A 15349-nucleotide genomic window follows, 5' to 3' on the forward strand; every position below is an offset into this window, starting at 1 on the left:
TTGCCGAGGCGATGCACAACGTCAATGGTATCACCAACTTTGTTCTTCTCTGCAGGCAAAACTTCTTGGCAGATACGGATAGCCTCTCCTCTCACATCTTCATTCTCCACCTCTGGCAAGCTGTAGAGTCTCAGGTTCCATCTTCTTGTGTATTGTTCCAGATCAGTGAGACGTCTATGGTAGACATTGTTATTCCTTTCCACACTTTTTTCAACTTTTGCCACTCTCGTTTTCACATCCTTGATATCACCACATGCAAACTCCAGTCTTTTTCAAGCTTTCGATAACCATGGTGTTCGCGCCTACCATTTTCTCAATGGCGTCACACCTGGAGTTGATGAGTAAGGAGAGGGTAGCCACGATGTCAGAGTTCATATTGGTTTTTTTGGAGGGTGGAAGTTTGCACGGAGTAACCGGTAAAGAGGGGAAATTGTCATCTTTAACTGCATTCGAAAGCATGATATTATCAATAAGCCAAGAGTAGTTATGGCAGTTGTCTATAAGCACGTTTCTCTCTTGTTGATTAGCAATAGTACTGCTAACTTCTTCACGACTTTGCATGGACATGCAGAAATAAATGATCCAATTATTATTCCAGTCACAGGAAAGGTCCTATATCTTGAACAAATAAAAATAGTAATGACTAAACTTTTCACAATCTTCCTGAAGTTAGGTACGGAGCTCGGTAAAAAAAGTGTCTGTTCAAGCCGCCATCTTGGCACCTCTCCCCGCTTGCTTCAAAACTAGAATTCTACTGTCACAGAAATGCATCAGGTAATAGATAAGGCAAAAGCTCTTGTGATTGGTGCAACACCTTTTTAATTTTAAACTGTCCATCTCAACTTGTTCTCAACTAGCCTCCTGGTTAAATAAAGGTGAAATAAAAAAGGTCTTTGAATCCAATTAGGCGTTCTGTTATATTATCTATATCCCTCTGATTGAATAAAAACAACAGTAAAACCAGTCACCGCATATAAAACAGTCTATACATCCATGTAAGGTACACAAGAAATAATAAACACACAAATTGAAGATCAAGGCAACAACTCAGTTCAATCCAGTAGCCTAGTTAGTAGAACTCCAGATCTTTCTGAAATGCTAAAAAAATAATCTAACGAAAGTTCTTCAAAAAAACTATATTGACTCAGCCCAGTTCTGAAATGGATCAACAGAAAACCTGCATACATTCAATCATGCAATTTTTTTTTTTAAGTATGTCAACCCCTTGTAGACAGCATAGTCAATTTGTCAGCTGTTTTGTCTGAAGTATTTAATTGAATAACATGTACCAAATTAACTCATAAAACCTAGTTCTCATCCTAGGGGAATGAGCAATGGTAACCCACCTACATAAGTATTGTATTTATTCCCATCACAAAAATGGACATCGAATAGTAGGCTACCATTGGTCAGATGACAAATCAATATGAGAGAATGCTACATGAAGAAAATCCACTGATCCCAGCTCAGCCATGCATTTGGTCTGGGCTAGTAGTTGAAGGGAAGGTCTTGATTGAATGGATTACTTTGCATGCAGTTTTTTTTTAGGGTTGTTGTTAGAAGTGTTCTCCCAGGTATGAACAGCAGGGGGCTGTACTAGCAAAGATGAACACTTTGTGTGCAAGGAAAGCATGCTAAAGCCTGAATAAGCCTGAGGTCACAGGGCCATTCCCCCACAGTTCTGAATTTAACTAATGGACACATTCATGGATACACGTATGACAGTGTTCACAGTTGTAGGAGTAGCCTCCCTGTGGGCCAATAGAAAGGGCTAGAAAACAGACAAAAAAAGCCCATTCCTCATGTCTTTGCCTTTGTCTGAATTGAGAGACAGAGACTCCTCCGGGGTGATTTGAAGCTCAGGTTTCTAGGTGCAAAGTCTTAACCAGGAGCAGTCTTGCACAGCGTGCATGTGAGCGTGCATTGGCAGCTGCGAACAGTCTCTTCCCATTCTGCCACAGAAGAAGGTAGCCAACCCTGCTTCTCCACACACACAGCCCCTCAGCAGGCCTGTTGCTCCCGGTCAAGGTTCATCTTCTGGAAGAAGATCTTCCCAAACTCATAGGTGCTGATCATGACAGCACAGGCTGGGGCAACTTTGATCACCCTGGGTAGGAAACCTGAGGGGGGATAAAGAGACACAATTTACCTGATTTAGTCCTCCATTCAGACTGCTTACTATACCAGCATTGCCAATATATACTTATTATATGTCCTTTGGACTTACCTGCAAAGAGACCCCTGTATCCCGATTCAGCCCAAATTCCCCTCATGATATGCCATGTGGATGTGGGATTCTTCACAAGGACTAGGAGGAAGGGGAGAAAGAGAGATTTAGTGGGCAATCCTACGTTCTATCAGAGGATAAAATACAATTTCAGACGTGAATGGCCATATGGGTACATAAGACCCTGTAATTACACACCTCCCAGTGTCTCCATCTCTCCCAGTTGGATCTGTCTTCGTGTCTTCACCACGTCAAAAGGTAGGGTCACGATGGCAGCCACCTGGGACAGAAGACAATAGACACACTCTCTATAAGCAATACCCAGTGAAATCAACATAACTTACCCCCTGATCTATTGATCAGCAGTACGTTATGTAACTAGACAGGTGAAACACTAAAAACAGACTTTAACCAGGGGGTCCACCTGTTATCAATTATCAACAGTTAATGGTTGTCACAATTTATTGTATTTTTTATTTCACCTTTATTTAACCAGAAATGGTAAAGGAGGAGGTAAAGGCAAAAAAAGGCCATGGTGGCAAAGTAAATACAATATAGCAAGTAAAACACTGGAATGGTCAATTTGCAGTGGTGACAACAATGACACAGCAATTCTCTATTTTTTTCTGGTGTCAACCCTTCTGGTGTCAACTCAACCCTTATAACTCATGAGAGGACTATAGAACTGCCATGATTTGTCAGGGAACTTCCTGTTTTATTACAGATCTAGGCTAAGTAAGTGTGTCCACTTCTCTCACGTGAGAGAATCTCTCTAAACAAACATAGGCCTGTTTTCAGCAGGGAGAGGCATTTGGTTTTATTTATCATGGCCTCTTTCTGTCATAAATACAAATAACATCTGTGTTACAACTGGCTTTCCTTTCCTGGTGAGAGAAAGCACACTGAACTCTTATCCATATTTGTCAATGATCTACCTATAATAAAACACACCTCTGTCTCACAGTAAACTGAAAATAAAAAAAGTGTTTGACTATTTAACTATATACACCTTGCAATGTACAAACCATCCATAATCTTCTTCATGAAATCTAATAGAAGACATCTACTTTACATACATTGTAAATTCCCAGTAGAGGTATTAATGAGATACTCACAGCTCCAGAGATGGCCCCTGCTGTGAAGCTGATGGAGAAGGTGGCCTGAGACACATTGTACTGATCACACAGCTGGGCCTTCACCAGCTCATAGTTGAACCAGTACAGGGCTGCACACACAGAAAAATAGTCAGGTTGAAAAGTCACAGAGAAACATTATCACACCGAAGATAGTATTTATTATTCACCCACACAGGCGGTCTTCATTATGTAACCCCCAACTACTATCAACCAGTCCAACTAAGCCTTAGCAGTGACAGATAAATGGTTAATGACATAACATCCATGGAGGTGAAGTCTCACCTGAGAAGGGGACGTCTCGTAGGACGGTGGATCCCCAACCCCTCCACAGGGACAGCCAGCCATCCTGGGCAACACTAGAGCGGATACACACCCTCAGCTCGCTGTAGGTCAGCTTCCGGGACTGCATCTTGGTACGCACCAGCTCTAATGGGCTGATCACACTCACTGCTCCCACTGGAGAACACACAGACACAGGGGAGTCAACGGAAGAGGGGCAGCAACAAACACATTACAGAAGGGAACAATGTAATAATGGCATTATTATATATCTACATTCTTAGTGTGGTGTGTGACAACTGAACTGTATCATAATCAAGACTTAATAAACTTCAAGACATTGTGAACCCCCGTCCCATGTAGTCCACTTACGTCTAGCGAGACCCCCAGCCACCAGGGGGATGTAGTTGCCTTGGAACCCCATGCCGTAGCGCAGTAAGTCTCTGAGCTGGTCATAGCAGGTGAAGTAGATGACCGTGGCAGGCACCGCCATCACCCTGTACACAAACAGCAAGAGTCTGTCAATCTCAAAGCTCTGCAAGTTATAGTTCTGAGTTCTCTTTTATACAATCAAGGACTGATCGCTCGTTACCGTTCTTTATTACAAATACATGTACTTGAAATACTCCAGTGACTCACAGTGTGGGAGGCAGCCCGCTCCACAGAGACCTGACCCCCTCGTTGCGCGTGATCTTCACAAAAGCATCCTGAGAAAAACAAACACCACACCGTGTTTGTCCTTGGGAACTGTGGAGTTCCAAAAAAATACAAACATTTGGGACTTCAAAAGACAGGTCGTTCCCCATCCAGTGTTTTAACGATGTCAAACCAGGTGATGTTGTGCTGTGTTGGTGGGAGCGAATAAGAGGGTTCTGAGTCTCTTACCAGGGTGCCACTGAAGTGGGTTGGTGTTTTGTACCAGCTGGTGCAGCTGGCCCCATACTGACACACATAGATGTGATCCATCAGGCCATTACAATACAGGAAGCACTTCCCTGAGAGACAAAACACAAGAACAGGGTCACCAAAACAACCATACTGGTTAATACGTTACTGTATGAGACATGATGCTCTACTTCTATCTATACTATAGATAGGTAAATGTGAACCTACTGAGAGTAATGCCTAACGTTGGCGTCTCTGTAGGGCACGCATTCATGTTTGATACATCTATAGCTTCTAGTTCTATGTCAAATGAATGGATATTCAATAGTTCTAGAAAATAATGACATTGGTACAAAAATAAATACTTCAACAGTTTGTTTTTCAGTCGATAGGTGTCCATGACAGAGGTTAGATAAGCTATTAATAACAGAGGATATGGCAATGACCGGTCAGACAGACACTGGGGACGATAACACCAAGGCTGCTCTAGCCAAGGCCTGCTCTGGACTACTAGTGTTTGCCTTATTTTAGGTATTGGCAAATGGTCAATCCAAGGCAAAGTATTTGAGGAGAAATCTATAAACAAACAAACGAGCTCCTCTAGTAATAGAAAATGACATAGTAAAATGAGTGTTATACAGTATAACCTATGAACTACTTGTTTGTTTCTTTGAGATTCCTAAACACAGGTACCGCAAGGCACAATTTGATACCTGGTAGCTATGAATCATGTTGAATTCTTTCAAGTACCAGAAAGCACTCATTGTTTCCACATCATTTCGTTGTGAAGTTCAATATGCTAATTTTAACTAGCTGGTTACACTATCTGGGCTAATTTTCCTTAGTTTTCTTTATAAAATGTTCAGAGTAAGTTATGGTGTAGCTGAATGGAGAGATAGAGAGAGAGCGCCAAGGCTGTAGCCCGTATAATCATTCAGCTGAGAGTATGAGGATGCACTGAGGAAGAGTATGACGTTACATATATAGACATAGAGGGTACATATAATTGCCAAACATTTCAAAATCAATTTGCTCAGACTATGGCTAAAGCGCATTTGTTTTGTTTTCCCAGGAAACCCAGTTTGTTAGTAGGTCATATTGGCAGAGCAGTGCCAGATAGGCACATGTAGTCAGTCAGACTGGGCAAAGTCTGGGCATGCAGCGAGCGGCACCGGCGGGTTTACTCACATTTGGAGGGGCGGATTACACCACTCCATGAAGCAGAGTCAGCAGCTAAAGCTATGAAACAAAGCAAAGAGAGAGAGATAGAAACACAGAGATGGAGAGACAATGAAAGAGCACAAGACACACAAAATAAGCATTTGAGCAGAGAAAAGCTAAAGCATGTCTCACATTCCACTAAATGTAGCCTGACATGGCTGCCGAAGGTCAACATTGCAGACATAAGGACTTCTAAACCCCCTTTACCTCAACCCCTCTTCTATTATTTAGGCTCAGGGAGCAGATGGGCAAGAGGCTGAATGTAGTCTCTCACAGGGAAAGTGATGACAGTGCAGTTGAGTTTTTAACATTTTATTTTTTTATTTAACTAGGCAAGTCAGTTAAGAACAAATTCTTATTTACAATGACGGCGTAGGAACAGTGCCTTGTTCAGGGGCAGAACAACAGATTTGTACCACGTCAGTTCGGGGATTCGATCTAGCAACCTTTCGGTTACTGGCCCAATGCGCTAACCACTAGGCTACCTGCCGCCCCAGTTTTCAGGGGTGGGGAGTGGGGACATAAACATCTAATACTTAGACTATCCCCGCAATGGTAAGAAGCAATAAGCAGACTCATCATATAAGCAGTGAATGTTATCTGTTAGTGTTCTACCTTGATAGAATGGTGTTTGCTGGGCCTGCAGCCTTATCTTCACCACGTCCAGTGGTGTGACTGTGAAAGAGAGACAGATTCAATTATACTGATCTATTTACACCCATCATGGGTCTCGTCAATGAGGAACATGTGCATACATGAGGGGGGTGTTCCTACACACAAGGCTTGGACACTTGTTCCACAGGCTTTGGAGTCTGGTCAGACTAGCCAGACCTCAACCTGTACAACCAGACTGGAGCGGAGCTCAGATGGACACAGACGGACACACAAAGTGAACCAGTGACAGCCTCTGATGCAGTTGTGGCAGACTCCTGTGTTGTCGTGGAGGTTTCGGTCACCCATGATGGAACATTTCATCCTAGTTCTACAGTTGCCATGGCACCTAGTGGCAGGCTAGGCAGAGAGCTCATGTAAATTCTGTACATATTTAATAACATTTAATTGTTTTTATACAAATACTTTCTTACAAACATTTTATTTTTCAACAGCTAAAAGAGTGCAGATCAAGTCTTGATATCATGAATCGTAATCCTGCCCGTAACCCGATGAAAATCAGCGTGGTCAACAAGCTAGCTAATTCTGTAGAGATAGTATCTAATATAGCTTTGTTACAATTGATTTTAGTACGGTATATCGATTCACTCTGCTTAAATATTTGTCATCTGATTTATTTGTTTTGGTCTCTGAATTGTTTCATCTCACTTTTCGCCACCAGCTCCTGATATCAGGGCATAAAATCTATAATATGTCTCCTGAATTTGCCTGGTGCACATGCGCACTAGGTCCGAGCTCATTTTCCCTGGCTAAACTAGCTGGCTACTGAACTATGCTAGTTTTTGTCCTCATTGCCAAACTTCAGAAATACTGCACCCTCAACTTCAAAACTCCTTTGCCACAATAGTTATAATTTGCTGGAAAGAAACGTACAGTTTTTTTTTTTAACAGTCATGACTGGTTTGTGAAATCTGTCGTAAGACGGTGGAGAAGGATATCATTGCTACTTAAAACGGACCCAACATCAGTTCAGATTCACTGGTCTTGGAACTGTGACATTGGCATAGGGTTAGCTGGACGTTTCTGATTGGTCTTGGAACTGTGACATCAGGCTAGGTGCGATGGGATATGTAGTGATTTTGCCAACACAGCCAGATATCTACACAGCCTTGTACCTTTACCCTTTTTTTACACTGACTATCGTTGATTCAATCGGACTTCTCTGGTATTATTTAGTGTTGTTAACACTGTTCAGAAAAATCATTTTTATAATTATAACCCTCCTATTTCTAGATCTCCTTATTATCATTACTATTATTATGATCATCAATATAATAATAAGTAATGACATAATTAGTAGGCTTAGAATAGCAGCCTTGTATAACCACCAGCTGTAGGCCTAAGACCACATCCTGTGTACGGTAACTTTCTTAGGCCTATAATTCAATAGTTATATAGGCTACTGCATCAATCAATAATTAATTTGTTTGTGCCATCACACAGCATACGAGACATTCATGAAGGCCAGCATCCTGGAGTCACCTCATCACTGTTGACATTGAGACTGGTATTTTACAGGCACTATTTAATGAAGCGGCCAGTTGAGGACTTGTGAGGCTTCTGTTCCTCAAACTAGACACTCTAGTGTACTTGTCCTCTTGCTCAGTTGTGCACCGGGGCCTCCTACTCCTCTTTCTAGTCTGGTTAGAGACCGTTTGTTCTGTTCTGTGAACGGAGTGGAACACAGCATTGTATGAGATCTTCAGTTTCTTGGCAATTTCTCACATGAAATAGCCTTCATTTCTCAGAACAAGAATAGACTGATGAGTTTCAGATGAAAGGTCCTGGTTTCTGGACATTTTGAGCCTGTAATCGAACCCACAAATGCTGATGCTCCAGATACTAAACTAGTCTAAAGGCCAGTTTTATTGCTTCTTTAAATCAGAACAACAGTTTTCATAATTGCAAAAGGGTTTTCTAATGATCAATAAGCCTTTTAAAATGATAAACTTGGATTAGCTAACAACGTGCCATTAGAACACAGGAGTGATGGTTGCTGATAATGGGCCTCTGTACACCTATGTAGATATTTCATAAAACAAATCTGCCATTTCCAGCTACAATAGTCATTAAAAACATTAATATCTACACTGTATTTCTGATCAATTTGATGTTATTTTAAAATGGACAAAATGAAGTGCTTTTCTTTCAAAAACAAGAACATTTCTAAGTGACCCCAAACTTTTGAACGGTAGTGTGTGTATACAAACTCAAAATAAAATAAATGTCCTCTCACTGTCAACTGCGTTTATTTTCAGCAAACCTAACATGTGTAAATATTTGTATGAACACGAATCAACAACTGAGACACAAATTGAATAAGTTCCACAGACATGTGACTAACAGAAATTAGTTAGGGGGGGGGGGATCAAAATCAAAAGTAACAGTCAGTATCTGGTGTGGCCACCAACTGCATTAAGTACTGCAGTGCATCTCCTCCTCATGGACTGCACCAGATTTGCCGGTTCTTTCTGTGAGATGCTACCCCACTCTTCCTCCAAGGCACCTGCAAGTTCCGGACATTTCTGGGGGTGGGTGGGGGGGGGGGGGTCCCAGACGTGCTCAATGGGATTGAGATCTGGGCTCTTCGCTGACCATAGCAGAACACTGACATTCCTGTCTTGCAGGAAATCACACACAGAACGAGCAGTATGGCTGGTGGCATTGTCATGTTGGAGGATCATGTCAGGATGAGCCTGCAGGAAGGGTACTACATGAGGGAGGAGGATGTCTTCCCCAAAACGCACAGCGTTGAGATTGCCTGCAATGACAACAAGCTCAGTCCGATAATGCTGTGGCACACCGCCCCAGACCATGACGGATCCTCCAACTTGATCCCGTTCAAGAGTACAGGACTCAGTGTAACGCTCATTCCTTCGACAATAAACACAAATCCGACCATCACTCCGGGTGAGACAAAACCGGCACTCGTCAGTGAAGAGCACTTTTTGCCAGTCCTGTCTGGTCCAGCGACGATCGGTTTGTGCCCATAGGCGACGTTGTTGACGGTGAGGTCTGGTGAGGACCTGCCTTACAACAGGCCTACAAGCCCTCAGTCCAGCCAGTCTGACCACTGATGGAGGGATTGTGCATTCCTGGTGTAACTAGGACAGTTGCTGTTGCCATCCTTTACCTGTCCCACAGGTGTGATGTTCGGATGTTCCGATCCTGTGCAGGCATTGTTAAACGTAATTTGCCACTGCGAGGACAATCAGCTGTCCGTCCTGTCTCCCTGTAGAGCTGTCTTAGGCGTCTCACAGTACAGACATTGCAATTTATTGCCCTGGCCACATCTGCAGTCCGCATGCCTAAGGCATGTTCACGCAGATGAGCAGGGACCCTGGGCATCTTTCTTTTTGTGTTTTTCAGAGTCAGTAGAAAGGCCTCTTTAGTGTCCTAAGTTTTCATAACTGTGACCTTAATTGCCTACCATCTGTAAGCTGTTAGTGTCTTAATGACAGTTCCACTGGTGCATGTTCATTAATTGTTTATGGTTAATTTAACAAGCATGGGAAATAGAGTTTAAACCTTTTAGAATGAAGATCTGTGAAGTTTGGGATTTTTACAAATTATCTTTGAAAGACGGGGTCCTGAAAAAGGGACGTTTCTTTTTTTTGTTGCTGAGATACACATTTAAACTCAGTTTTTCACAATTCCTGACATTTAATCCTAGTAAAATTCCCTGTCTTAGGTCAGTTAGGATCACCACTTTATTTTAAGAATGTTTGATAATTATATAGACCTGATCATCTGTTGAAGAAATTGACCAACACTGACTAGTTCAAGTATACCCAGTTTGTCATTTATTGATTTTAACAGATCGGTTTTGTCCTTTACCAGTCCCGGTGGTGAAAATATTAAATTGTCTGTGTCTGTAGAAGAGTCACATTTTCATTTTGAAGTAGGTTCCCCATGTCTTACTCTCTGCCATGTTTGGGTGTTGCTTGTTTTCATCATATTTGTTGATACATTTCTCTAGTCTTAAGATTTGTTCTGTGTTGTTATCCAGATTGAAGGTTATTACCCACCAGATTGTGTAGTGCTAATATTTAGTCTAACTCACCGATTTTGAATATTACCTTTTTATCTTGAGGTGGTCTACATAGCTGTGTTCAGTCCACCATCTTGGTGTTTGTAATCTGTGCTTTTACTGGTTCCCCTAGGTAGGTTTATTTATTTATTGGCAGAGAGAGGACATGTTTGTTGTTGTACCCCTCTATTGGACATTGATCTTACCGAACAGTGATGTGAGCAGCGCCCCAGTGCCAGAGGCCAGCATCTGCTGCACTGGAGTGATCCCAGCTGAGGGGGTAACAACAGGCCCTTCCCCCATCCTGACCACCTGAGACAGACAGAAAACATCAACTTTAACCACACTACTCAAATTGCATTGTCATAGTGTTACTTTAATTTTGTCTTCTAATGAGAGGCTAGTTAGTGCTTGACAGATTCCATTATATGTGAAATAAACAAGGCTGTTGGGGAGTGCCTCTGATTTGAGCTAGGCTATACTCTGTCAAACTGTGCCTGATTACCGAGACAAAATACAGAATGTCCTCAGGGCAAGACGGCCAGCCTGGTCACTTCCTGGACAACAGCATGACTATTGTAAAGCTAGAGCTTAGCCTAACTCTAGGCTCGTGCATATTATCCAAACGTGTGTCTTAGTGGTCCTTGAATAGCCAACAGCCACTACTAGTCCAAATGACAAACAGCTTGTTATTAAGGAGTCTATTTCTAAGTGATAGTGACTAGACGTACAGTAGCCTCGTTCATGTGGGATAGGAGGGGTTATAATAGAGCGCTTGACACACTAAGATAAGGTATCTTGTGTGCACGTCTTCCCTCTCCTAGCTACTACACCCAGTTTTTAAACCCCACACACTCCCACAACACCTCACTGATACAATAGCACATCTGGTAACATAAAGACTACTATCCACAGAAGATTGACTAAGCCCACATTCAATACAGACAGCGGGGGGAATTAGAACCTGACAAATTGAAAATGGGTGATAACAAATGGCAAATTGAAATGGGTGATAAATGTGTTTACTAATATAAATTAATAATTGGCAGATTATGAATGAGAGTGTAGAAAGCAACAAGAGAGAACATCTACCTGTCTCTTTACAGTACCGCTAACATAGCTCTGTAAAGGGCTAATCGTTTCTAGAGTAGATGTATAAACATTTCTAGCCCAGTTCTTGATCAGAGGGAGCCATCTCAAGCATATGATTGAATGTGTTTGTGCACTGCAGAGGACCTGAGCACTCATAAAGCCATGCCGAATGTCTCGTACTGCAGGCTTGCTGGCAGACAATCACATTCCAATTTCTCTGACTATCACCTCCCCCTGCTGCAGCTGACTGACTTACAAAAAAAAGAAATTACCCCTTTTTTCTCCCCAATTTCGTGGTATCCAATTGTTGTAGTAGCTACTATCTTGTCTCATCGCTACAACTCCCGTACGGGCTCGGGAGAGACGAAGGTTGAAAGTTATGCGTCCTCCAATATACAACCCAACCAGCCCTACTGCTTCTTAACACAGCGCGCATCCAACCTGGAAGCCAGCCGCACCAATGTGTCGGAGGGTACACCGTGCACCTGGCAACCTTGGTTAGCACTCACTGCGCCCGGCCCGCCACAGGAGTGCTGGTGCGCGATGAGACAAGGACATCCCTACCGAACAAGCCTGAAAGACATTTTGGACACTACAGTGAAAATGGTTAACTTTGTTAAAGCAAGGCCCCTGAACTCTCATGTATTTTCTGCAATATGCAATGATATGGGCAGAGACCACGTAACGCTTTTACAACATACAGAAGTGCGCTGGTTATCAAGGGGCAAAGTATTGACCTTTTTCTTAATTGAGAGAAGTTTAAAGTTCTTTACTGACCATCATTTTCCCTTATCTGACCGCTTGCATGATGACGAGTTTCTCACACGACTGGCCTATCTGGGTGATGTTTTTTCTCACCTGAATGATCTGAATCTAGGATTACAGGCACTCTCTGCAACTATATTCAATATGTGGGACAAAATTGAGGCTATGATTAAGAAGTTGGAGCTCTTCTCTGTCTGCATTAACAAGTACAACACACAGGTCTTTCCATCATTGTATGATTTGTTGTGTGCAAATTAACTCAAACTTACAGACAATGTCAAATGTGATATAGCTAAGCACCTGAGTGAGTTGGGTGCGCAATTATGCAGGTACTTTCCCAAAACAGATGACACAAACAACTGGATTCGTTATCCCTTTCATGCCCTGCCACCAGTCCACTTACCAATATCTGAACAAGAGACTCATCGAAATTGAAGATTTCTGGATTGGGCTGTGCTCAGAGTATCCTGCCTTGGCAAATCACGCTGTTAAGACACTTTGCAACCACGTACCTATGTAAGAGTGTATTCTCGGCCCTCACCAGCATGAAAACTACACCAGCATGAAAACTAAATACAGGCACAGACTCTGTGTGGAAAATGATTTAAGACAGACTCTCTCCAATACAACCCAACATTGCAGAGTTATGTGCATCCTTTCAAGCACAACTTTCTCATTAACCTGTGACGAGTTAGTCACAATTTTCGATTAACAAATAAGGTTTTATATGTAAGATGGTTAAATAAAGAGATAAATTATATTGTTATTTGTGCCCTGGTCCTATAAGAGCTCTTTGTCACTTCCCACAAGCCGGGTTGTGACAAAAACTCACATTCATTCTTATGTTTAATAAATGTATCGTATAGTGTGTGTGTGTGTATGTGTGTGTGTGGCAGGATTACAATGATGGCAAAAAACAACATTTGAGAGTGCACTGACACTGGTGCTAGAGGGGGTACAGCTGGAGGTTGAATGTTTGAAGGGGTACGGAACTATAAAAAGTTTGGGAACCACTGTGCTAGTTCAATCTCTCACTCACAGAGAAATGGCTAATTTAGTCTTTACATTTCCACCCTGTTAGGATTATGCACATAACAGATTGGAAAATGACCAAAGTCAAACATGTCCTTTTTCTGATGGAAATAAAGTATGTCTTTTTTTTCTCCAAAAGTTATTAGGTCCAAAAGGCACCACAGCTAAAGTTATATTCTGGTGCAGGACAACAAAATGTAGCTAGCTAACTAAGTAACTGTAATATTGCACTGTACTGCATATCATGTTTGCACTACACCCACATCTAATTACAAATATACTTTGTGACATCTCCACCCAGTCAGCAAATCTGACCTTGTAGCCTTGTTGGCGTGGTGATGTAATGATTATGGACTAACACGGACATGTTGTCGTGCTCAAAAAAACAAAAATGTTAAAACATGTTGTCGTGCTCCTTTCTCAATTATAAAACGCTCACAAAACATTTGTTGTGGAACCTACCTAGGTAGCTAACTAACGTTAACTAGACATGAGCGATCATGCATGTACAGTAGAGTAGCAAATCTAATGGCAAAACAGGAACACATGCCAGCCCTCCCCAATTCAAGATGCTTGATAGCTAAGGCTAGCTAGCTGGCTAACAGACACTAGCTAGCTAACTAAATATCACAAAACAGAAGCTAAAACATACCAACGCTTGATACTAACCTCCAGTTTATAGCGTGGCTATAAAGGGTATCTATCTGCGTTGTGAATTTGATGGGATTTCATGGCATGTTGCCCGTTTCCCTGAGTGTTGAATGGACATGCTGTTCACAGCCGTGAGCTGCTGTTAGCTAACTTGACAAAGCTATCGAGCTAGGAACAAGTAAACCAACCCGATTCGTCTGCCGTGACAAGACACGCCTTCCATTAGTCTGACCACGGTTCTTGCTTGGTTATTTTCTTCTTCCCTTGCAAAAGGAAATTGAACTATATTTTAAGACAATTAAATACTCTGCCAACAAAAAAACTGTTAGAATTATAAATGTGCGTCCTCACCTCCCCGACTTGCCTCTGTACTTGAAATAAATGCCTGCCTTTCGTATCTCTAGTCCACTGTTCCTGCCATATCTGCACCATCACTGTCCATATCAGGCGTGTTGCCTCTGACTTGCTCATTGAAACTACAACATCCCCACTACCAAGTGCTTGCTTAGCCAGTACATCAACTGCCTCGTTCCCCTCCACCCCCACATGGGCTGGGACCCAAGTAAATCTTATCTGTATACCCATCTGTCTAATCTTGCCATGGGTTTGTAGACCCTCATTATACATGGCCTTGTCTGCTACGTGACCTAAAGGACTGGAGACTCATCAACACTGCACATGAATCAGAGCAAATAACTACTATGTCTGGCTTGACTTCCTCCACCCACTGCAAGGCCAACAGTATGGCTATCAACTCTGCCTTATATACAGCCAGTTAATCTGTAATATGTTTCTTGACTGCCACCCCACATTCCTGCACCGCAAAGGCTGACCCAGTACGCCCTGAACCATCTGTGTAAACGGCCATATAATCCTGATACACAGTATCCAGACATCTCTTAAACAAATCAGATGGATCAACACCCTCCCTATCTTTCTGTAGTCTCTCCAGCACTTCTAGATCAACTACTGAAGGCCGGAGTAGCCATTGTGGATTTACAGGAATAGCTACCCTCAGACTGAACTCCCTTCATTACAGTCCCATCTCCTTCGCCTGGCTATTACCCACCTAAAGCTTGTGTTCTGTCTTCGCTCATGTTCCCAGCATGCCTGTAAAATCCCTTTGCAGGATGCGACACCCCATGTCCCTGTAGGTTGACCCAATAATTCATTGCCAACTGCTGTCTCCTAATCTACAATGTCATATCCCCCATCTACACCTGTAGCACAGCCACTGATGAGGTCCTAAACGCCACACTACATTATCTGAGTCCTTGCCCTCGCTTGTTTGTCCTCCTTCCTATCTGTTATTATTCGTTTGTCCCAATGACAGAATTTGTATTTGTCCTGTGAACTACT

At 42.4% G+C, this 15349-nt stretch overlaps 1 protein-coding gene across 6 annotated transcripts; it reads right to left on the bottom strand.

Annotated features, from left to right (window-relative positions):
* Nucleotides 1-794: 794 nt before the first annotated feature.
* Nucleotides 795-15345, bottom strand: LOC109898699 (solute carrier family 25 member 39-like). 6 transcript variants are annotated; one of them, XM_020493792.2, is made up of 12 exons: nucleotides 14342-15345; nucleotides 10657-10762; nucleotides 6364-6423; nucleotides 5716-5766; nucleotides 4528-4637; nucleotides 4282-4349; nucleotides 4015-4139; nucleotides 3646-3819; nucleotides 3343-3452; nucleotides 2426-2507; nucleotides 2228-2308; nucleotides 795-2120 (listed from the first exon to the last, which is right to left on the bottom strand). In XM_020493792.2, exons 1-12 carry the CDS (start codon nucleotides 14615-14617, stop codon nucleotides 2002-2004), a joined length of 1362 nt encoding a protein of 453 aa, XP_020349381.2. In that variant the 5' UTR covers nucleotides 14618-15345; the 3' UTR covers nucleotides 795-2001. The 6 variants fall into 6 exon arrangements, with proteins under 6 accessions (XP_020349381.2, XP_031683719.1, XP_020349383.2 ...); XM_031827859.1 differs by lacking the exon at nucleotides 5716-5766 and adding an exon at nucleotides 14179-14253 and having other exon boundaries at nucleotides 14342-14471; XM_020493794.2 differs by lacking the exon at nucleotides 14342-15345 and adding an exon at nucleotides 14009-14248.
* Between the last annotated feature and the right edge of the window lie 4 nt (nucleotides 15346-15349).

This window comes from Oncorhynchus kisutch, linkage group LG6 (genome assembly GCF_002021735.2).
Source record: "Oncorhynchus kisutch isolate 150728-3 linkage group LG6, Okis_V2, whole genome shotgun sequence".
Lineage (NCBI taxonomy): Eukaryota > Metazoa > Chordata > Actinopteri > Salmoniformes > Salmonidae > Oncorhynchus > Oncorhynchus kisutch.